The sequence below is a fragment of the Zonotrichia leucophrys genome, chromosome 29 (assembly GCF_028769735.1).
Source record: "Zonotrichia leucophrys gambelii isolate GWCS_2022_RI chromosome 29, RI_Zleu_2.0, whole genome shotgun sequence".
In the NCBI taxonomy this organism is placed as follows: domain Eukaryota; kingdom Metazoa; phylum Chordata; class Aves; order Passeriformes; family Passerellidae; genus Zonotrichia; species Zonotrichia leucophrys.
This window is the reverse complement of record NC_088198.1, coordinates 118816-142251: the sequence shown is the minus strand read 5'-3', so window position 1 is coordinate 142251 and position 23436 is coordinate 118816. Positions and strand designations below refer to the sequence as shown.

The 23436-nt window shown below is 64.4% G+C and overlaps 3 protein-coding genes across 5 annotated transcripts; 1 reads left to right on the top strand and 2 right to left on the bottom strand.

Moving 5' to 3' along the window:
• Positions 1 to 117: 117 nt before the first annotated feature.
• Positions 118 to 7061, bottom strand: SPRYD3 (SPRY domain containing 3). Of its 2 annotated transcripts, none has more exons than XM_064735026.1 (11): positions 6732 to 7061; positions 5334 to 5519; positions 5051 to 5126; positions 4609 to 4733; positions 3930 to 4065; positions 3634 to 3822; positions 2968 to 3117; positions 2559 to 2616; positions 1740 to 1859; positions 1514 to 1668; positions 118 to 968 (listed from the first exon to the last, which is right to left on the bottom strand). In XM_064735026.1, the coding sequence occupies exons 2-11, from the start codon at positions 5504 to 5506 to the stop codon at positions 834 to 836; spliced, it is 1317 nt and encodes a 438-aa protein (XP_064591096.1). In that variant the 5' UTR covers positions 5507 to 5519; positions 6732 to 7061; the 3' UTR covers positions 118 to 833. The 2 variants fall into 2 exon arrangements, with proteins under 2 accessions (XP_064591096.1, XP_064591097.1); XM_064735027.1 differs by lacking the exon at positions 6732 to 7061 and adding an exon at positions 6650 to 6706.
• Positions 7062 to 7403: 342 nt separating this feature from the next.
• Positions 7404 to 11559, bottom strand: MFSD5 (major facilitator superfamily domain containing 5). 2 transcript variants are annotated; one of them, XM_064734831.1, is made up of 2 exons: positions 11495 to 11559; positions 7404 to 10301 (listed from the first exon to the last, which is right to left on the bottom strand). In XM_064734831.1, exon 2 carries the CDS (start codon positions 10275 to 10277, stop codon positions 8943 to 8945), a length of 1335 nt encoding a protein of 444 aa, XP_064590901.1. In that variant the 5' UTR covers positions 10278 to 10301; positions 11495 to 11559; the 3' UTR covers positions 7404 to 8942. The 2 variants fall into 2 exon arrangements, with proteins under 2 accessions (XP_064590901.1, XP_064590900.1); XM_064734830.1 differs by lacking the exon at positions 11495 to 11559 and adding an exon at positions 11093 to 11199.
• Positions 11560 to 14561: 3002 nt separating this feature from the next.
• On the top strand, positions 14562 to 22765 carry RARG (retinoic acid receptor gamma). The gene is made up of 8 exons (XM_064734832.1): positions 14562 to 14782; positions 17100 to 17245; positions 17959 to 18100; positions 18462 to 18616; positions 19407 to 19583; positions 20036 to 20240; positions 20766 to 20924; positions 21584 to 22765. The coding sequence occupies exons 1-8, from the start codon at positions 14662 to 14664 to the stop codon at positions 21757 to 21759; spliced, it is 1281 nt and encodes a 426-aa protein (XP_064590902.1). The 5' UTR covers positions 14562 to 14661; the 3' UTR covers positions 21760 to 22765.
• Positions 22766 to 23436: the final 671 nt, after the last annotated feature.

The window sequence follows — 23436 nt, the reverse complement described above, 5'->3', positions numbered from 1 at the left end:
CCTCCGACACCCCCCTGACTGTCTCCTCAAGTGAAGAAGTGGAGGTTGGTAGAAAAGGGGGCACAGGGACACCCCCTGCAATTTGGGGGGTGCTGGAGGAACCCCAATAAATCTACATTTATTTTGGTGTAAGAAATGGGTTTATTCGGTGGGGGGGGGCAGTATGGGGACCCCCGCCCACCATGTGCAAACATCAAAGGGGACCCCAACACCAGCCCAGCCCCCAGCACGGAGCTAGGGATTCTGGGGGTTCCATGGAATTGGAAGGGTCTGGTTACATTCATGATGGGGGACCCCAAATTCTGCCCCTGGAACCTCCCCCAGGAATGGGGAGCGCTGGAAGAGATGAGGGGGTGCAAGTGTGATTTGGGGGCCACTGGGGGTCAGTGGAGTGGGAGGGGTTGGGTGGGCGGGGGAGAGTCAAGGGGGTGATTTGGGGGGCTCTGGGGGGGGGGGCACGAGGGTCACCCATTGTGGGAGGGGCAGGACTGAGACCCCCAAATCCACCTGGGGGTCATTGGGGTAACTGGGGGGAAACAGGACTGAGTCCCCCAAAAATGAGGGGGCCATGGCTGAGACTCCCCAAAAACCATCTAGGGGGGCATGGGTGGGGTACTTTTGAGGGGGGATTCAATGAGGGGAACCCCCCCCACCAAAGAGGCGCCATAAGAGGGACATTATGGGGGTGGGGGCAGGAGTGAACCCCCTAAAAACCACCTTGGGGGGGTCCCCACTGCTGTGGAAACCCCCTAAAGTGCACTGGGAGGGCCCGGAGGGGGCACCAGGAGCACCGCAGGGTTTCAGGTTTTGGGGGGCCCCACGCGGGGCCCCCTTTATCCACTCAGGGGGTGCAGGTCCACCTTGACCTTCTCACCAGTGCTGAGCATCCCCACGGTGGGGAAGAGCCCCCCGGGGGGGACCCCAACCTCCCTGCGCCCCACGACCATCCCGTTCCGTGTGAAGAACACCTGGGGGAGCACAAACCTGGGGGTCACCCCGAGACTGGGGGGCAGCAGAGACCCCCCCACCCCCCAAATAACAGGGGTGAAGGGGGGGAGTAAGGCAAGGAAAGATGACTCAAAATGGGGGTGTAGGGGGATTTTTGGGGTGAGAGGGCACAGACACATGGAGGGGGGTTCAGGGACACACAGCAGAGTCACCCGAAAATGTGAGGGGAGGGCGGGGAGACCCCAATCTCCAATAAAGTGGGGGCAAAGGGGGTGACCCCAGGGTGAGTCACTGTGAAGGGAACCCAAGGGGGCTGCAGGGGGGATTTTTGGTGTGATGGAGGGTCCAGAGGTGCGGCACAAACGTGTGGGGGTCACAGACAAACCAGGGGTCACCCTAAAATATGAGGGGGGTAGGACACCCCAACCCCCCCAAAATCCCCAGATTGATTCCAAAGGATCCCTACGATGGACAAAGGAGAATTTTGGGGTGAAGGAGGAGTTTTTTGGGGACTTTTTTAGGCCACAGAGATTTTTTTTTTTTGGAGGGGTATCCCCACCCTTACCACGACCTTCCTGCCCTCCTGCTCCTGCTCCATGTCCTCCCCATCCTCTTCTTCCTCCTCCTCTTCCTCCTCCTCCTCCTCCTCCTCCTCCAGGTACATCACGTTGCGCACCTTCACCTTCACCTCAGGGGGCTCCGAGGCGTCATCGCTGTCACCTGGGGCGGGGACAGGGGTGAGGGGCCCGCCCCGAGCCCGCCCAGCCTCGGGGGCCGCAGCCCCGCGGTACCTTCGCTGTCCCGGCCGTAGTCCCGAGGGAACATGATCCCACAGCCCATCACGTCGCCCTTGTAGCAGCGGGGGCCAAAGGGATCTCCGACCCCGCTGCCATGGAACAGCTTTCCGTCGTCTGTAGGGGAGACTTCAAATTAGGGGGAAGCCCCCCAGTTCGTGGAAGAAACCCCAAGATAGCCTCCATGGGGGTGCACCCCAAAGAAAGGGGGAGAAATGGGCAGAGAAAGGGGAGGAGGAGGAGAAGGGAAAAGGAGAAGGGGACAACTGGGGATGGGGGTGCACAGAGGGATCCCCAAATCCCGTCATGAGGAGGAGCCCTCCCATGGGGCTGCATCCCAAAAACAGAAGAGAAATAGGCAGGCAGGCAGGCAGGCAGGCAGGCAGGCAGGAAGGAAGGAAGGAAGGAAGGAAGGAAGGAAGAAGAGGGTGAAGCAGATGAAAGGGAAAAGGGGGAGGAAGAGGCCATAGGGCCCCCCCCCACAAGGGGCTGGAAACCACCCCTCAGACCTCCCCATAGAAGTGCACCCCAAAAAAAAGGAGGATACTGGGTTGGGAAAGGAAAAGGATGAAGAGGAAAAAGACAGAGGAAGGAAGAGGGGAAGAGCCATGGGGACCCCTCAAATTAGGGGGGACGCCCGAGGTCATGGGGGAGACCCTCAGACCCTCATTATAGGGGTGCAACCCAAAATAGGGAGGAAAAATGGGAAAGGGGTTTTCAGGAGCAGAGAGAATAGGAGGAGGTTTCACTATTGGGGTCCTGTGTTTGGGGGGTCCCGGCCATTCTGGGGGTTCCCCCCACTTTTGGGGGGCTCACCTGCGTGGTAGGCCACCGAGCCCCTGCTCCAGCCAGGGTGACGATTTTTGGGGTAATCCTGAGGGGGGGTACAGGGGGAGAAGAGAGGTGAAGGCAATGGCAATGTGGGGGGTCAAGCCCCCTCCAACTCATAGACCCCAATTTTCCCTCCCAAACCCTCCTTTTTGACACCCCTCCCCCCACCTTTTGGGGGAGAGGTCCAGCCCCGTACCCCAAACCTGAGCCCCCTCCCCTCCTTCCTTGGCCACTCCCAGCCCTGGAGGAGGCTCCAGCCCCCCTTTACTCCCTCTGTAACCCCCAGACCCCCATTTTTGACCCACATCCCCCCACTTCCCTAGCACCCCCAGCTCCGTAGGTGTCTCCACCCCCGCCAGCCCCCCCGTACCCCAGTTCCGAGCCCCCCGCGCACCTTCCTGGCCACGCCCAGGGCGATGTAGCACTTCTCGCCGGGGTCCAGGATCTCCAGCTCGAAGTAGTGGCTGCGGGGGCTGAGCGGCCGCCGCGCCTGGGCCAGCCCCACATCCACGATGCTCTTCCCCTTCCCCACGTACTCCAACACCTGGGGGGGCGTGGGGAGGCTCAGAGAGGGGGGAAAGGGGGCACCCCCTAACCCGGACCAGCTCCAGATCCACGAAATTCATTCCCTTCCCCACCTAAAAACAGCACCTGGGAGGGTTTGAGGGGTGCTGGGGGAATTGGGGGATCATAGGGGCTGAGGGGGGAGCCATAGAGGGTTGGGGGGGGATGCACAGGGGATTTGAGATGCACCCAAGAACCCCCAGACTCCTGATGTTTCTGCTGGGACCCCCTTATCCCAGCCCCGTGTCACAGCCCCCCTTTTCACCCTCACTAGAATTGGGGACCCTTTTTGTCCCATCCCCAAACTCACAGAGCCCCGTTCTTCTCACCCCATAACCTCAATCTCTGACCTCCCAACCCAGGGATGGGGTCCAATCTCATCCAACCCCATTCCCCTGCACCCTCATTCTGAGCCCCCTCCCCACCTCCCTGGGCCATCCCCAGCCCTGGGGGAGGCTCCAGTCCCCATTTCCCTGCCGGGTTCCCGGGTGCTCACGGAGCCGTAGAGCCGCACGTCGTGGAGCCTCCCCCACTCCTCCTCCAGGCTGTCCACCAGCATGGCCCCCCCTTCATCCTCGGGGGGCCCGGGGGGGGGCAGGTGCAGCCGAACCTCCTCGCCCAGCGAGTGCAGCCCCACGGCTGGGAACAGCCCCGGGGGCGACAGGGGCACCCCCAGACCCCCCACCTGCAATTGAGGGAGTTCAGGACGTGAGGGGGGCTCAGGGGCACCCCCAGGCCCCCATCTGGGATTTAGGGCAACTCCAAAGTAGGAAGTGGGGGGGATCCCCTCACCCTCTGGCCGTTCTTGGTGAAGAAAACCTGGGCTGGGGGGGCTCCGAACGAGCCCCTCTCAACACCACAGCCGATCCGGTCCCCGGAGCTGCACTTGGAGCCGAACTGGCGCCCCTTGGCCCGGCCACTGTAGAGCCTGGGGCACCCCAAAACCGGGGGGACCCCAAAAAGGGGGGGTCAGATTGGGGGGAGTGTCACTAAACGGGGACCTCAAACCTGGAGCAGACCCCAAATATCGTGACAGGCCCCAGTGCCTCCCAACACCTCCCAGTCCTGCTGCCCTCCTGGCTCCCCCCATATCCAACACCCCTAAGGCCCCAAAACTCCCCAACATCCAAAACCCCCAAGATCCCAACACTCCCCAGTATCCAAAACCCCCAAGGTCCCAACACTCCCCAACATCCAAAACCCCCAAGCTCCCAACACTCCCCATATCCAAGACCCCCAATGTCCCAACAGTCCCCAATATGCCGAACACCCCTGCTATCCCAATACCCCTGACATCCCAAATCATTTAATCCTTCATCTCACATCCTGACATCTACCAGCGTCCTGAAATTCCTTACTGTCCCAACACCTGCAATTATCCCATCACTTCTCCGCTAGCTATCGCGAAATCCCCACTCCCCGAACGATCCCCGCCCTCCCGGCCCCGCCCCCCCGCTATCGCGACACTCACTTTCCATCATCGGCGTGGTAGGCGACGGAGCCGGGCCCCCATCCCGGGGGGTGCTCGAGGCTGTGGCAGTGCGGGACCAGCCCTACGGCGATGGTGCCGCGGACGCCGCTGTCCACGATGGACACCTGGGCACGGCCCGGGGGGTCAGGGCTCCGTGTCTGCCGGGACAGACACCGGGACAGACCCCGCGACAGGCACCGGGATAGACACTGGGACAGGCCCCGGGACAGGCACCGGGACGGCCACCGGGACGGCCACCGGGATAGACACGAGGACAGACCCCGGGACAGACACGGGGACAGACCCCGGGACAGACCCCGGGACAAGCCCCAGGACACACACTGGGACAACCCCCGGGACAGACACTGGGACAACCCCTGGGACAATCCCTGCGACAGACACCGGGACAGACACCGGGACAGCCCGCGCAGCCTCGGCTCACCTCGAAGTAGTTGCTGTCGCGGGTCAGCGGCCGCGGGGCCACGTAACAGCCGACCTCACCCGAGGGGCCGCGGTAGCTGCGGGGAGCGGGGTGGGGCTGAGACAGCACCGGGGGCTGAGACAGCCTCGACCCCCCCGGGTACCCTCAGACCCCCCTCAGGTCCGTGCATGCCCCCAGCCCCCTCCCATCCCCCTGGGTGCATCCCCCCACCTTCCTTCCTTCCTTGGGCCCCCCAGCCCCTTTTTGGGGGTGCCCCCAGCCCCTCCTGGGGCTCCCCCAGTACCTGAGGGTGTCCCCGTCCACCAGGATGTGCCGGGCGCGTTCCTGGCAGCGCAGGCCCCGATCTCGGTCCCGATCCCGGTCCCGGTCCCGGTCCCGGCCCTCGCGCACCTCCCGGATCTCCCGGATCCGCCGGCGCCAGTTGAGGAACCTGAAGTGCAGGTTCAGGTCATCCATGGCGGGGGGGCTCCTGCGGGGAGGCAACGCTGGGACCCCCGAAAGGACGGGTGGGACCGACACAGCCGAAAGTGACACCCCAAATCGGCCAGGACCCCCCCGAACCCGAGATCCCCCAAAACCGTCCCCCAAACACACACCTGACACCCCGAACATACACCTGACACCCCAAAACTTCCCCCAAACACACACCTGACACCCCGAAACCGCCCCCAAACACACACCTGACACCCCAAACACACACCTGACACCCCAAAACTCCCTAAACACACCTACACCCCAAACACACCGCACACTCACACCTGACACCCACAAACCCACACCTGACACCCCAAAACACCACCAAACACTGACACCCCAAACACACCCGACCCCCCCCCCAAACACACACCTGACACCCCGAACATACACTTGACACCCCAAAACTGCCCCTAAACACACGCCTGACACCCCAAACACACACCTGGCACACCTAAATCACACCTGACACCTCACCAAACCCACACCTGGCACACCCCAAATCACACCTGACCCCCCCCCAAATCACATCTGGCACACCCCAAATCACACCTGACACCCCGAAACCGACACCTTGCACACCCAAATCACACCTTTCACACCCCGAATCACATCTGGCACACCCAAATCACTTGATCCCCCCCAAATCACACCTGACGCCCCAAAATCACACCTGACACCCCCAAACCCACACCTGACTCCCCCCTCCCCCAAAATCACACCTGACCTCCCCCAAATCACATCTGGCACACCCCAAATCACACCTGGCACACCCAAATCACACCTGACACCTCCAAACCCACATCTGACACCCCCAAACCGACACCTTGCACACCCAAATCACACCTTTCATACCCCAAATCACACCTGACTCCCCCCCCAAATCACACTTGACACCCCCAAACCCACACCTGGCACACCCAAATCACACCTGACCCCCCCTCCAAATCACACCTGGCAGCCCAACCCCGACCCTCGCCCCACACCGAGGTCCCCCCATGCCGGGGGTCTCCCTTCCCCAGCACCCCCCAACCCCCCCGTTCCCCCCGCACCGCGGCCGCCCCCCATCATGCGACCCCCCCGACCTCCCCGGTTCCGCCCAGGACCCCCAAATCGCTGCCGTACCCCCCAGCCCGGGCTCTCCCCGTGCCCCCAGAGCTCCTCAGGACCCCTCCCCATCTCCCCCGGAGCCCCCGGCGCCCCTTACCGGGGGTCCCGCCCCCTCCATGGGCCGCGCTCACATCCGGGTCCCACTCGCTTCCGCCTCCCTGTGCCCGCCCACTGTGCTCCGGGAACCAATCGCCACCCGCTGCGTCCCGACTGACGGCTCCCTCAGCCAATCGGAGGACGAAACGGGCGGAAGGCGGAGCCTAGCGAGGAAAGCGGGGAGCGCGCGTCACGATCACGTTATGTTGCAGGCATGGGGGGCGAGGCGTGAGGGCGCCCCCTGCAGGACGGGGGGACTGGGGGAGACTGGGGGGAACGGTGGGGAATGGAAGGAACTGGGGAGAACTGGGAAGGACTGGGGGGAACTGAGAAGGACTGAGGGGGACTGGGGGAAACCGTGGGGAATGGAGGGAACTGGGGAGAACTGGGGGGGACTGGGGACGACTGGGGACGACTAGAAAGGACTGGGGGGGATTGGGGGGAATGGAGGAAACTGGGGAGACAGGTGGGAACTGGGAGGAAGGGGGGGGTTACTGGGAGGACTGGGGGAACTGGAGGATACCGGGGGCACTGAGGGGCTCAGCTTGGGGACAAAGCAGTGCTGTGCTCGCACTGGAGATGTGGCTGGACTGGGAGTCACTGGTTTGAACTGGGGCCGCTCTGGGGGGGTTTCAGAATCCCCCAGACCCAGGGGGAGGAGCAGGACTTCACAAACACTTCTACTGGGTGGGTTTATTAGAAATTAATTAAGTTATTAATACGCCCCCACCCCCATGCCAGCACACAGGGCTGGTCACAGGCCACAGCTGGTCTGGTGTCCCCAGGTCCCCTCTGCTGTGCTGTGGGGGAGGTGGCACTGTGACTGTCACAGCCCAGGGGTTACCTGGGGGTGCACCAGTGTCCCCATCCCCTCGTTATGGGGGTGACACCGTGATCTGTCCCAGCTCAGTGTCACCTCGGGCTGTCCCCATGTTGCCACCCAGAGCTCATTGGGATGGCATTGGTAATGGGTCACCAGCAGAGCTCTGTGTCACCATCGGGGTGTCCCAGTGTCACTGTCACCTACATTTCATTATGGAGGTGACACTGTGACCTGTCACAGCTTAATATCACCAGTGGGGTGTGCCAGCGTCACTGTTACCCACAGCTCAGCCATGGGGGTGACACCGTGACCTGTCACAGTTCCTTATCACGATCGGAGTGTCCCAGTGTCACTGTCACCCAAAGTCCATCATGGGGTGGCACTGTGAGCCACTGCAGTTCAGTGTCGTCAAGGGGTGTCCCAGCCACCCACAGTCCACTGTGGGGTGACACTGTGACCCCTCACCGCTCAGTGTCCCCATGGGGAGTTTCTGTCACTCACAGCTCAGCACGGGGGTCACATCCCTGTGACCCCACCCCTGCCTGGTGACCCCAAGGGCTTGTTCCGTGTCCCTGACCCTGTCACATTCTGGTGTCCCTGTTGAGCTGCCCCAATGTTCCTGTCCCAGACAGGTGTTACTGTCCTTGCCCCCGTAAAATCCCAGTGCTCCATCAAGCTGTCCCTGTGTCCCTGGTGTCCCCATTGAGCTGTCCCGGTGCTCCTGTCACTGTGACATCCCAGTGTCTCTGCCCTTCTCATATCTCAGTGTCCCTGTCACACCTTGGTGTCCCCACTGAGCTGTCCTGCTGTCCCTGTCACACCCCAGCATTACACCCCTATGTCCCTGTCCCACCCCGGTGTCCCCCTGGAGCTGTCCCAATGTCACTGTCTCTATCCCACCCCAGTGTCCCCATCGAGGTGTCCCAGTGCCCCTATCCCCATGGATATGTCCCAATGTCCCTGTCTCTGTCACAGCCCAGTGTCCCTGTCCCACCCTAGTGTCCCCATTGAGCTGTCCCAGCGTCCCTATCCCCATGGAGCTGTCCTAGTGTCCCTGTCCCACTCCAGTGTCCCCATGGAGCTGTCCCAATGTCCCTGGACCACCCTGGTGTCCCCATGGAGCTGTCCCAGTGTCCCTGGACCACCCCAGTGTCCCCATGGATATGTCCCAATGTCCCTGTCTCTGTCACAGCCCAGTGTCCCTGTCCCACCCTGGTGTCCCTATCGAGCTGTCCCAGTGCCTCTGTCCCCATGGAGCCGTCCCAGTGTCCCTGTCTCAGCTCAGTGTTCCTGTCACACCTTGGTGACCCCCTCAAACTGTCCCAGTGTCTCCATCAGAGCCAGGTGTTGCTGCTGAGCTGTCCCAGTGTCCCTGTCCCAGCACGCCTGTCACTCCCCCGTGTCCCCCTCGAGCAGCCCCTCGTCCCCCACCCTCAGCCCCTCGTCCCCACGGCTGGTGCCCAGGACGCCCCCGGCCGCCCCCAGCGCCACCAGCGCCGCCAAGGCGGCGGCCCCGAGCACGGCGCGCGTTCCCGCGGGGTCCCCGGGCAGCGCCGGCAGCGCCAGCGCCGCCGGCAGCGCCAGCGCCACCGCCAGGCCCAGGGGCAGCCGCAGCCACCGCGCCCCTCCCGCCGCGTCCCCGCCGCGCTCCAGCCGGCGCCGCAGGAACGCCATGGCCGGGAAGTAGATGCCACAGGAGAGCTGCAGCAGCAGCACGGCCAGGAAGTCGCCGGCAGCGTCCAGCGGCAGGGCCAGCAGCACGAGGGCCAGCGCCAGCAGCAGCACGGAGCTGGGCAGGAGCCGCAGCGGCTGCAGCCGGAGCCTCCCGGTGGCGCCGCGCCGGAACAGCGCTGAGCCCGCGGCGCTGGCGGCCGTGAACGCCGAGAAGGCGATTCCTAGCGGGATCCCGTGCGGCTCCAGCACGGGCGTCCAAAGGAAGGCGAAGATGAGCAGGATGCTCTCCACCAGAGCCTGGACCAGCCCCAGGAGCAGCGCCCGGGGCTCGGACACGAGGCCCCGAAGGCCTTCCCCGCAGGCCTTCCCGCAGGGCCGGCTCTTGCCGTAGTTCTCATCCCAGTTTTTCGCAGCGAAGATCCCCGAGAGAGCCAGGAAGGGCAGCGCCGCCAGGAACGGGGCTGCGGGGCCCAGCGGCAGCACCTCGGCCAGCAGCCAGGCCAGCAGGCCGGCTGCCACGGCCAGGCCGCTGTTCCAGAGCGCCACGCGCGAGAAGGTGTCGGGAATCCACTCGGCAGGGAAGTCGTGGCGCTCCAGGTGCTCGTGGAGGTACCAGGACTCAAAGGCCGAGAAGAGCAGCGAGGTGCCGAATCCCGCCAGGACCCGGGCGGCCGCCAGGGCCAGGAAATCGTGCGAGAGCTGCAGCAGGCAGGACACGGAGCACAGCCCCGAGGACAGCACACAGGACTTCTTCCGGCCCAGCCGATCCACAAACACCCCGGACACGAGGCCGAAGGCGACGTTGGAGGCGAAGCCGCAGGAGTAGAGGGCGGCGATCTGGCTGCGCAGGAAGCCGCGGCTGTGCAGCAGCTGGAAGAGCAGCGGGCCCTGCAGCCAGTCGGCGGCCAGCGCCGGCAGATAGCCCAGCAGGAAGCGCCGCTGGAAGCCGCGGAACGCGGGGTTGGAGGGCGGGGGCCGGCGCGGGGCCGGCTCCAGAGCCAGGCAGGTGAGAAGGAGGAGGGCGAGGGCAGAGCAGGGCAGCAGGAACATGGTGGGGAGGGGGCTCAGGAGGGCCTGGGGAAGGGAAGAAGGGAGATCAGCACTAGGAGGAACTGGGAGAGTCCAGAGACACCACCCAGGTGCCCTAAACTCCCCAGACAGCCCAGGGGTTCTCTAGGGACCCCCCACCCCACAGGGACCCCCAGCATCACTGATACGTCACACAGTCCCCACAGCTCCTCCCAAGGCCACCCAGACCGCCCCCCCAGGCCCCACAGAACCCCCACAGACCCCAAACCCCCCCTGTCAGTGTCCCTGTCACACCTTGGTGTCCCCACTGAGCTGTCCTGCTGTCCCTGTCACACCCCAGCATTACACCCACCCCTGTGTCCCTGTCCCACCCCGGTGTCCCCCTGGAGCTGTCCCAATGTCCCTGTCTGTCACAGCCCAGTGTCCCTGTCCCACTCCAGTGTCCCCATGGAGCTGTCCCAATGTCCCTGTCCCACTCTAGTGTCCCCGTGGAGCTGTCCCAGTGTCCCTGTCTCTGTCACAGCCCACAATCCCCCACAGACCCCCATACACCCCACGCTCCAGATTCCCACGGGCCCCACACAGAACCTCCACAGACTCCCCATAAGACCCTCACAGAACCCCCACACCCCCCCTACAGGACTCTCGCACCCCAAATCCTCCTTAAGCCCCCCATATACCCCCTACAGCGCCACACAGAGCCCCCTCCACTTCCATAGCCCCCCCCCCGACCCGAGAGTTGCCCCATAGGATGCCCCCAGACGCCTCTCAGACGCTCCAAAGCCCCTCCATCCCTGCCGGTAACCCCCGGTAATCCCTCAGGGTTCCCCCCATACCCCCGGGCCCCGCCAGCGTCGCAGCTGCTCCGCGGCGCCTCTGCCGAGCCACTTCCGCTTCCGGTCCCATGGGCGCCGCCATGTTGGCCCGTGTCACGTGAACCAGGGCCCCGCCCCCTCACGGGCCCCCCAAGGTGCCCACAGAGACCCCCGGGGACCTGTGGGGACACCCAGACAGCGCACGGGGGATTGCGGAAACCCCTGAGTGTCCCCCACTGTATCCCGCGCGGGGGTTTTGCGGCATCCCAGCCCAAAGAGCCGCCCCCTGGCACGCCGCGGGGGGTTTGTGGGGACCCCCGCCCTCAGAGAGCTCGAGGGAAGAGCCTCGAGCAAACCCCCCCGGTAACCCCCGGTACCTCCGTGTTCCGGTACCGTTGGCTGCCCTGCCCGCCCCTCACTCACCGCCTCCTCCAGGGGTCCGCGGCGCGGCGCGGGGGGGCCGGGCCCCCCTCACTTGAGGCTCAGGCGGGGCCGGGGGGGGGCGCGGCGCGGGGGGGGGCAGCATCGGGGGTGACACGGGGGAGGACAGGCGGAGGGGTGGCACTGGGGACAGGCGGGGGGATAGCACTGGGGACAGGCGGGGTGGGCGCAACAGGGGGGGCGGCAGGGCGGGGGGTGATACTGGAGGCAGCAGGGAGGGGGGTGACACTGGGGGTGGCATGGCAGGGGGGGACACTGGGGACAGCAGGGCAGGGGGTAGCACTGGGAGAAGCACTGGGGTGGGGGGTGACACTGGGGACAGGCGGGTGGGGGGCACCAGGAGGGGTGGCAGGGCAGGGGGCAGCAGGAGGGGGCGCAGCAGGGCGGGGGGTGGCACTGGGGGCAGCAGGGGGGGGGTGAGCAGAAGGGGCAGGGCAGGGAGCAGAGGGGGGGGGCGCAGCAGGACGGGAGGTGACAGGGCGGGGGGCAGCGCGGGGATGTCCCCCCGCGCCGGCGGGGCCGGGGTCGCGGCCAGCCCAGCCCCATGGCCGAGCCGCCCCCCCGCAACCCACTGCCCCCCCCTCCGGGGATTTACCGGGCAAAGCGGCTGAGTGGGGGGAGGGGGGGGGGGGCACGTGGCGGCACCCGTGGGTGAGAGACACGGGGACATGAGGACACCGAGTGGGGCACAGGGGGCATGGGGACACCGGGGACGTGGGGAACACGAGGGTGGGGGGACATGGGGAGGACCTGGGGATAGGGGGAATGCGGGGGGTACAGTGGGGCGGGGGATATGGGAGAGCACCGGGGACACGGGGGGGCACAAGGGATACGGGAGAGCACAGGAGGACACAGGGGATATGGGGGTGCACAGTGAGCACAGGGGGGCACAGGGGATATGGGGGGCACAGGGGACACGGGAGACATGGAGGCAATTGAGGGCAGGGAACATGAGTTTGGGGGCACAGGGACATGGGGGACACACAGGACACGGGGGACGCTCGGGACATGGAGGACGTGGGGATGTGCGGGGACATGGGGAACACAGCTTGGGGGACACAGGGGACATAGGGGTGCACAGGGGACATGGGGGACACGGCTGGGGACACGGGATTATGGAGGCATGGTAGGGCACAGGGGATACCGGGGAGACACGGAGGAAGGGGTTATGGGACACGCGGCAGCATAAGGGACGCTGGGACATGAGGTCGCAGGGGACACGAAAGACATGGAGCAACACGATTGGGTGGTCCCAGAGTTATGGTGACTTGGGGGTCACGGGGATTACGGGGGGGATGCTACCGGGGGGACACAGGTTGGGGACATGTGGGACACGATTGGGGCTCACAGGGAATTCTGGGGGCTGTGGGGAGACGTGGGGGGACAAACGGGAGAGCAAACGGGGGACACGGGGGTTGGCGAGACACACGGGGGGGTCCCAGCGTGGCAAGGGCAGGGCCGGGGCTGCACAAAGGGGCCATTGAGCTGCACTGGGGGAGGGGCGGGGAGAGGAATTTCCACCCAAAACTTTTTCCATGAGCCCATTCCTGCCCCTCCCCCACTCCAGCTCCTCCCCTCCCGTTTTCCCGGCACGGGGCGGGGGGGGGAGAGGCGGGGTGGAGTGGATTACACGCGTGTCCGGGCATGGGGACACGTGTGTGCATGTGTGTAATGTGCAGGGGCACACCCTGCACACGTGTCCTCATGCCCAGACATGTGTGTGGTCACTGGAAGCTGGGTAAAGGTGTGTGACACGTGCAGTGACATGTGACCATCGCATGTACAGGTGTGTGACACGTGCAGTGACATGTGACCATCCCGCGTACAGGTGTGTGACACATGCAGTGACATGTGACAATCGCATGTACAGGTGTGTGACACCCGCAATGACACGTGACCATCCCGTGTACAGGTGTGTGACACGTGCAGTAACATGTGATCATCCCATGTACAGGTGTGTGACATGCCTTTCTTTACATGTGATCAAGCTGTGTGCAGGTGTGTGACACATGCAGTGACCTGTGCAGTGATCCTCTGTACAGGTGTGTGAGCTGTGCAGTGATCCCGTGTGCAGGTGTGTTACTCCTGCAGAGCCCCAGAAATGCAGTCAGGCAGGCGGTGCTGGCACAGCCCTTGCACACCCAGACACAGCTGCACACACTCACGCACACCTTTGCACACCTGGACATGCTGGCACACACCTGTCCACAAACACACACTGGGGGAAGTGACAAGGGGGTTGGAAGAGACTGGGAAGGACCGGGGAGATGGCAGGGGACTGGGACAACTGGTAGGACTGGGAGGGATTGAGGGGTGACAAGGGGACTGGGAGGGACTGGGAAGGGCTGGGGTAGTGACAGGGAACTGGAAAGGACTGGAAGAACTGGGAGGACTGGGGAGACGGGTGATGACATGAGGACTGGAAGTGCACGGCGTGGAATTGGGAGGGACTGGGGAGGGCGTGACGACGCGGGGAGTGGGAGGACTGGGAGGGGCTGGGGGAGACAGGGGGCGGGGCCTGGGTGCCCCCCAGGGAGGGAGGACACACGGAGGGGACAAACACGCCTGATACCGTGTGACATATGTGACACGTGTGTACGCCACACCGCGTGTCCGCGCCCCAGACCGCGCCCTCTGCTCCAATCCCCGCCCATTCCCCATCCAGCCCCGCCCATCAGTTCCGCCCCTCGCTCAGACCACGCCCCCTGAAGCGCCCGGGCCCCGCCTCCGCTCCGCCCATCCCTGAGGCCGCGCCTCGTTCCTGCTCAGCCCGGCCACTCCACGCCCCGCCCCTTCCAGGCCCCTCCATCTCAACCCCGGCCCTGTTCCCAACTTAACCCCGCCCATTTAAGCCCCGCCCATACTCCATCTCTCACATTCCAAACTACCCCGCCCCTCCAGGCCCCGCCCCGTTTCCCCTCGCCGTTCACCACCTCCCACCGAAGCCCCGCCCTCCGCCCAGACCCCGCCCCATTCTCCGCGCGCCTTTCAGCCCCAGCGTGTTCAGGCCCCGCCCCTCGCTCAGGCCCCGCCCCCAGGCCCCGCCCCCGCAGCCGCACCCTCCGGGGCTGCTCGGGGCCGATCGCGACCGGGGCCGATCGCGACCGATCGCGGCGGGGCCGAGGGGCCCGGAGGGGGCCGGGGTCGCCATGTTCGGCTGCGTGGAGGCGGCGGCGGCGCCGCGGCGGCTGCACGACGTGACGAACCGCGGGGGCTGCGCCCTGCGCAGGGTCCCGGTGCCCGCCGGCTGCGGGGGCCCCGCCCGCAGAGGTACCAGGGGGGCCGGGGGCGAGAGGCGAGGGGGATCGAGAGTGCCCGAGGGGTGGGAGGGTTCGCGAGTGGGTGTGCGGCGGGGGGGGCGGGGAAGCGCGGCCAGGTGTGAACTGAGCGTGCAAACGGGTGTGAGAGGGAATGCGGGCGTGCCGTGGGTGCGTGGGGAGTGTTCGCGTCGCGAGTGGGTGCGAGGGGTGCCGGGGAGACCCTCTGGGCGTGCGAGTGCGTGTGCAAATGAGCGTGAGCGTGCTCTGGCCGGGCCCCGCGGGGGTGACTGCGCGGGAGGGGCGGGGGTGCGGCTGCGAGTGGGTGTGGGGACCGTGGGGGGGTCGGGGCCGTGGGGAGGGGTCTCCGAGAGTGAGCCCGAGTGTGCCAGCGAGTGCCCAGAGTGTGCGGGGGCCGGCGTGTCGGGGCGGGCGTGGGGTTGGCCCCGTGTCCCCGGGTGGGTGCGTGGGTGTGTCGGGAGCGGGGCTGCGAGCGCGTCCCGGGGTGTGAAGGCGCGGGAGGGGGGGTGAGAGTGACCCGGGAGTGACGCGCGTGGGTGCCGGAGCGGCCTGGGCGTGTGCGGGAATGACGCGAGGGGGTGGCCAGGGGGCGAGTGAGTAAGGGGGCACATCCCCAAATTCCCCCTAGGAGGGACCCAGGGTGGCGGGGGCACAGGGGCGCGGGGACCGCACTGAGGGAGTCCCTTTGGGGGCTTGAGGGACATGGAGCCTGCTTTTGGGGGAGCTCCGATGTCCCGGAGCCCTTTGGGGAGGCAGAAATGGGGACCCGGTATTGGAGGGGCACAGAGACATGAACCACACAGGACACTTTTGGGGGCGTCGGGGTCCTGGACCCTGCTTTGGAGGGGCTCGGGGGCCCCGAACCTTGTTCTTTTCGGGGGGTCGCCGACCCCTTTGTGAGGGTAGAAAGAGGCACCCGGTTTTGGGGGGCCCACGAGGGAGGTCCTGGGGGCCCCACAGGAACCCTACCGTGTACATCTGGGCACAAACGGGGTGGGAGGGGACAGAGTCCCCTAAAACGCCCCTAATTTCCCCCCTTCCACCTATGCCCGTGGTGCGTTGCCCCCTCCTGTGTCCTCCCCCCTCCCAGTTCCTCGGCCTAACTGGTTCCAGTCGTGGCCGCGCCCGCGTCCCCCCGCGTCCCCCCCGCGCTGCCAATGTGGCACTTTAACCCCTGCGAGGCTGCTCCAAACCCGCCCGAACCCCCCTTGGCGTGGGGACGGGGGCGAGGGGGCTCCTCTCGGCAGGGCGGGGGGGGCGTCACCCCCCGGGCTTTGGGGGGAGCCCCTGTGGCCCCCCCAAATTCCACCCTGGGCGGAGGAACTTCACCCCCCACCTCCCCCCGTTTAAGGCCTGATGGGAGACTGCCCCTTGGAGCGCGGAGACCCCAGAAAACCGGGGGGCCCCACAGAGTCGTGGCCCCCGCCGATGTTTTTGGGGTGCTGGTTTTGGGGGTGTGGATGCTTTAATTTGGGTTCCTCCCCCTTTCAAAAACCAAACTTTAAGAGAGAACACGCACGGTGGGGTCCCCCAAATATGCACCCCGCAAATGAAACCCCCTCCCCACCTCAACCCTCCGCGGGGACTCCCCAGCATTGATGCGGGAAGGGGGTCAGAGCTAGCCCTCTCCAAAGCTGGGGTGCGCCTGGGTGGGTCCCCGTGCCGGGGGCCGGAGCGTGCTCCCCAATTTCGGCCTCGTTTTTAGGGTGGGGTCCTCCCCCCCCCCCCCCCCCCGGGTTATTTTGGGGTGCCCGTGGCACGCGCTGGGCGGGGTCCCCCTCGCTCCCCCTTTCCCCCGCGGTTACAAACGCGCCGCTCGAGGCCGGAATTTCCTCAATTTCAGCAATTTTGGTTTTTTTTTAGCAAAACACACAAAACCTACCCAAAAGAAAAAAATCTGAAACCAGCCAGCCCTCCCCCTCTGCCGACCGGGCTGCGCGTCGGGGGGCTCCTCCCTGCCCCCTGTGTCACCCCCGCACTGCGCGGGGGGATTGGAGGGGGCTGGGGACCCTTCTCCCGCATTTTGGGGTTTGGGGAAGCTGGGTCGGTCCCCACGCCAGGTGTTGGGGATCAGAGGGGAGAGGGTGAACGCTGATATGTCCCCCACCCATGGTGGAGTCCCGGGATTCCAGCCCCGATTTTGGGGATTTGCAATTCAGATTTTAGGGTGGAGGTGACGGCAAGACCCCAAATATCACACTGAAGCCCCCTGTGCCTCAGTTTCCCCCACGCCCCGTTGAAGGCTGGGGTCTCTTTGGAGAGGGGTTGAGAGGGGCTGTTTAACTCCCTCCACCCTTTTGCCCCCCCAGCCCTGGAGCCCTCCCCTGGGCGGGTTTTGGGGGACACGGGCCCCCCCTCGCCACCACCCCCCCCACGCGTGCACAAGCCGTGCTTCGTGTGCAGCGACCGCAGCTCCGGCTACCACTACGGAGTGAGCTCCTGCGAGGGCTGCAAGGTGCGGGGGAGCTGGGGGCACCGGGCAGGGGGACCCCCGAGACACTGAAAACCCTGGGGGGGACACTGGGGACCCCTGAGACAGTGCAAACCCTGGGGGTCGGCATTGGGGACACCCCTGAGACACTGGAAACCCTGGGGGGAGGGGAGCACTGGGGACCCCCAGAGACAGTGGAAACCCTGGGCAGGGGGGGCACCGGGGAGCCCTGAGACACTGGAGGCCCTGGGGGGGGCAGGGGACCCCTGAGACAGTGGAAACCTTGGTGGGGGTACTGGGGACCCCTGAGACACTGGAAACCCTGGGGGAGGATACTGGGGACCCTGTGATGGGAGGGGGGGCAGTGGGGACCCAGCACTTGGAGGAGGGGGGGTCCTGGGGACACTGGGGACCTGCCCCAATAAAAGGGGCTCGCTGCAGGCAGTGGGGATCCACCTGAGGAATGGTGACCCCTTGGGAGAGTGGGAATCCCCCAAGCACTGGGGAGCTGTAATGGGGACACTTGGGGACGTCACGGACGCTGTGGGGTGAGTGGGACCACGCCTGGGCGATGGGGACTCCTTCCTAGGCCAGTGGGCACCCCTGGGGAAGTGGGAGTCCCCCAAGCCCTGTGCCCCACCCTGGGATACTGGGGAGCCTTACTGGGATCCTTGGGGGTGTGATAGTGGTGCCCCCAGTTTGGGGGTGCCCCCTGACCGCCCGTTTTCCCACTGCAGGGCTTTTTCCGGAGAAGCATCCAGAAGAACATGGTGTACACGTGTCACCGGGAGCGCAACTGCCAGATCGACAAGGTCACCCGCAACCGCTGCCAGTTCTGCCGCCTCCAGAAGTGCTTCCAGGTCGGAATGTCCAAGGAAGGTGCGAGGGGGTCTGGGCCGGGGTCCCCGAAGTTGGGGACCCCCCCCAAACATTGCTGAGGGGCCCTGGTGGTGCTGTGGTGGGCCTGCGGATGTTCCTGTTCTTGGGAGGGACTTGGGGAGGATTTGGGGCCGTGGAGGGGACTGTGGGTGTGAGGCTTTCCCTCCTTGGTCCTGCAGAGGAGTTGCCTAAAATTGAGACCCCCTTCCCCAAAGCTTTGCTGAGGGGTCCCAGGGTTCTGGGGATGCTCATAGTGGGGATGTTCCTGTCCCATGGGGGGATTTTTGGGGGAGGAAACCCCACCTGGGAGGGGTCTGAGGGGGCACACCAATGCCCCCAACCCCCAATGCCACCTCCCCAGCCGTGCGGAACGATCGGAACAAGAGGAAAAAGGAGGTGAAGGAGGATTTGGGTGGGGATGAGCTGAGCCCCGAGCTGGCCGAGCTGGTGCGCAGGGTGAGCAGAGCCCACCAGGAGACCTTCCCCTCCCTGGGCCAGCTGGGCAAGTACACCACGGTGAGCAGGGCTGGGGGTCTGGGGGGAGCAAGGGGGGTCCCCATCCCTCCCCCAGCCCTCGGATCTGGGGCAGGGTCGCTGCTCCCTCCTGATCCTCCCAAACATGAGCACTGGGGGCAGCTGGGGTTGGGACATGTTCAGAGGGAGTGGGGCACCAGGTTTCTGTCCCCAGGGGGTTTTGGGGGTCCCTTTGGGGGTGACTCCAACCCCAGCCCTCACGCCTACAGTTGGGTCCCTGTTCCCTCCTGATCCCTCCAAACCATAAGTGCTGAGCACTGAGGGGGCTGGGAACAAGTTCAGGGGCACTGGGACATCACTGGGGGTCGTGGGTGGTGTTTGGGGGGTTACTTATGGGAGGGACTCTAATGCTGGAGCTCAGAGCGGGGTCTCTGCATGTCCTGACGCCTGAAAACTCAACTGCTGAGTAAGGGGGGCAGCTGGACCTGGGGGTCACTGAGTGCCAGCACTTTCCAGGGAGTCCCAGCAGGTCCTGAACCCCCATAACTGAGCTTGTGTCCCTCATAAATTGAGCACTGACCACATGGTGCAGCTGGATCTGGGGGTTACTGAGACTGGGGTCTCAGGTGGTCCCAGTGGTCTCAGGGAGTCCCAATCCACCCTGAACCCCCATAACTGAGCCCATCCCCCCCCAAAACCTGAGTGCTGACCACTGGGTGCAGCTGGACCTGGGGCTGTGGGACAAGTTCAGGGTGCTGGGGTTGGGGTTCCAGGGGGTCCCAGGGGCTCCTGAACACCCCCTAACAGCCATGCCCCCTCCCCGTGCCCCCAGAACTCGAGCGCTGACCACCGGGTGCAGCTGGACCTGGGGCTGTGGGACAAGTTCAGCGAATTGGCCACCAAGTGCATCATCAAGATCGTGGAGTTTGCCAAGAGGCTCCCAGGCTTCACGGGGCTCAGCATGGCTGACCAGATCACCCTGCTCAAGGCTGCCTGCCTCGACATCCTGGTGAGGCTTGGGGGGGCTCCGCAGGGGGGTCAGGGGCTCCTTGAAAGGGCTTGGGGTGGCCCACAATGGTCCTGACCTCGCCACCCCACAGACAGATGTCCTGGAGAGGGGCTGGGAGGGCCTGGCTGGGTTTGAGGATCCCTTGGTGGGAAACTTTGGGGTCCCTTGGGTGCTTTTTGTGACCTTGGGCTATTTTGGGGTGTCCCTGACCCCGACCCCCACCCAGTGCTGTGTCTGTCATGTGGCAGACCCAGAACAGGACATGACAATGCTCCAGGATGGGCAGATCCTGGGTGGATTTTGGGGTCCCTGCCCTGCAGATGCTGTGGATCTGCACCTGCTTCATTCCAGGGCAGGACACAGTGATGGGATGGGCTGACCCTGGGTGGATTTTTGGTGTCCCTGGATGTATTGTGGTACCCCTTGGTGATTTTGGGGTCTCTGCCCCGCAGATGCTGCGGATCTGCACCCGCTACACGCCGGAGCAGGACACGATGACGTTCTCGGACGGGCTGACGCTGACCCGGACCCAGATGCACAATGCGGGGTTTGGGCCCCTCACCGACCTCGTGTTCGCCTTCGCGGGGCAGCTGCTGCCGCTGCAGCTCGATGACACAGAGACCGGGCTGCTCAGTGCCATCTGCCTCATCTGTGGGGGTGGGGACATGGGGGACATTGCAGGGACATTGTGGAGGACAGGGGACTGAGCCAGGGCTGTTCATCTGTGGGGCTGGGGACAGGGGGGACATTGCAGGACATGGTGGGGGACAAGGGACTGAGCCAGGACTGCTCATCTGTGGGGCTGGGGACACATGGGGGACATTGCAGGACATGGGGTGGACGGGGGACTGAGCCAGGGCTGTTCATCTGTGGGGGTGGGGACATCAGGAAATGGGGGGGACACGGGACTGAGCCAGGGCTGCTCAGTGCCATCTGCCTCATCTGTGGGGGTGAGGTTTTGGGGGACATTGCAGAGAGGTTGGGAGCATATCAGGGCTATGGCAGACATTGGGACATGGGACTGAGTTGTGGCCGCTCAACCGCGGAGATGGGGACATGAGGGGATACTGGGGGGACATGGGGATCTCTAGGACAGGAGATGGGCGTGTGGGGACATGGGGACACAGGGATGTGGGAAATGGGGACAATGTCTATGTAGGTGGTGTCTCTCTGTCTCCCCAGACCGGATGGAGCTGGAGCAGCCCCGGCGTGTGGAGCGGCTGCAGGAGCCGCTGCTCGAGGCTCTCCGGGTCTATGCGCGGCGCCGGCGCCCGTGGCAGCCTCAGCGTTTCCCCCGGATGCTGCTCAAAATCACTGACCTGCGCGGCATCAGCACCAAGGGTGAGCAATCCCCGGGACCCCCAGACTGCAGCAACCCTGCCAGGACCCCAGAACCCCCAAACCCCCCTTGGGCATCCCCCTAAACCCCCCTAGCCACAGCAATCTTCCCAAACGCTGTTCAAAGTCACCACCAAAGGGGGCAACCCACAAACCTTCCCCGGACCCCTCCAGGACCCCAAAACCCATTAGGACACCCCCAACCCTGCCCCTGGCACCACAGGATTTGAAACTCTCAGGGAGTCACAGTTGAAGGTCCTGGGGATGTTTCAATGTTTTGGGGGCGGGGGGCGTTTGAAGCTCATTTTGGGGGTGTTCAGGGTATCTGGGGAGGTTCAAGGTTTTGAAGGCGTTGAATCTTTTGCAAGGTTTTGAAAGTTGGGGACTGTTGACATTTGGGAGGGCGTTGAAGTTCATTTTTGGGTGGGATTCAAAGCCTCAGGGAGATTCAATCTCTTGTGCAGCTTGTCAAGGCTTTGCAGCAATTGAAGCTCATTTTGGAGGTGTTCGAGGTCTTGGAGGGGTCCAAGCTTTTGGGGGTTCAGAGTTTTGGGCAGGAGTTGAAATTTGAGAGGGTGCTGAAGCTCATTTTTTGGAAGGGGGTTCCATCTCTCAGGAGGGGCCCAAGGCCTTCAGGGGTGTTGACATTTTGGCTTCCCCAGGGGCAGAACGAGCCATCACCCTGCGCACGGAGATCCCGGGGCCGATGCCCCCCCTGATCCGGGAAATGCTGGAGAACCCCGAAATCTTCACCGAAGTGGGGGGAGATGCACCCCCTCCACCCCCAGACCCTCCTGCCGCCCAGGACAGTCCCCCTGGCCCCCCCACATCCCCATAGCCCCCCCCAGCTCGGGGGGGGATCTCCAAAACCCGTCCCCAGTGGGGTGGGACATTCAGAGCTGCCTTCCAGGGAAGCTGCCTTCCTCCTCCCTTTTGCTCTGGGGAGGGGGAGCTCCCCATAGTGCCCCCCCCTGAATTTGGGGAAGGGGGCAGAGACTGACAGAGCAAAGCTATTGCCTTAAGCTGGGGGCGTCTGGGGGCACCCCTCGAACCTCAGCTTCACGCCAAAGCCCCCTCAGACCCTGCTGCCACCTCCCCTTGTACTGGGGGGGCTGTGAGGGGGGGGAGAGTTGGGGCCCCAGCATCTCCCCACCAAATTAATGCCTGACACTCCCGCGGTGCCCCCCCATGGTTTATTTATTGGACACAGGGTGGATTTGCGAGGGGGTACACACCCCCCTTCTCCCCCAGAACATCCTGCCCCCCAAATCTGGGGGGAAATGTTTATATTGGTGGGGGGCGGCTTGTGGGTTTTGCTTTTTGATGCTGTTGGGGTGAGGTGGAAAACCCCAAAACTGCCCTCCCCTGGTGCCCCCCCCCCAAACACTACAGAGACCAAAGATGGGGGACACAAGGTGACCCCCACAACACCCCCCCAATTTTGGGGCGGGCTCAAGCCATAGGGTGACCCCAAAATCCTGGGGGTCCCCCCAGACCCAACTGCCCTCCCAAATCTCTGTTACCCCCAGCCTGGCTGGATTGTAGGGTCCGGCCTTACTGGCCCCTCTACAACTGCCCCCCTGAATGTGGGGGTGCAGAGCCCTCAGGGGGAGCCTGTTACACTACACAGAAGGTCCCCCCCGGGGGCTGCACTTTCACCCCTATTTATTCCTCTGCGTTTACATCGGGCCCCCTCAGAACAGGGCCCCCCCGCTGCTGCACCCTGCTAATTCCCCCCTTTTTGGGGGGTCCCCCTGCCATGTTTACAGCCCACCCACCCCCTCCCGCGCTCAGGGGGGACACGGGACTTTTCTATTTTTGCAAAATAAAGTTATGGAAATTTTGGGGGGGATCATGAATTTGGGTGGGGGGCTGTAAAGGGGACTTGGGGGGAGAGGGGAACCTTGGGAAGCCCCCTGAGGTGAGGGGGCACCCCTGGGGTATGGGGTGGGGGGGAGGAGGCACCTGGGGTCCCTTCTTACTTAGAGACTCCTCCAGGGACAAAGAGGCTACTTGAGGACCCCTCCCCAACTGGGAGGACCCCCCCAGAATAAGAGGGGGCTCCCCCTAGCTATAAGGAGGGGACACCTCTGTCCCCCTCCCCAGTTTAAATCCCCACAGTCCCAATGTAACCTCCCTTGACTTTGGCATGAGTGGGTTCTGGGGTCCCCCCTCACTCCCCCAAAGGACTTAAATTTGGGGTTAAAAAAAGCAAAAACCCAAGTTTTTATTTAAATAAACCCTAAAGGAGGAGGGAGGACACACAGTGGAGGGGGAAACTGGGGGGACACAGTGGAAAGGGGGGGACACAAAATTTGGGGACCCTTAGAAAAATCTACAGTTTAAAAGTGACCCCCCCCCACCCTCCGCCAGGGCTGCACCCCGCTTCCCCCCCCCCCATAGCAAAATAACTGTATTAAACCCTAAATCCCAACAAAACACCCCAAAAATGAAGCTGGGGGATGAGAGGGGGCTGGGAGCCCTCGCTGGTGGGGGGCCCTGGAGTCATCCCTGT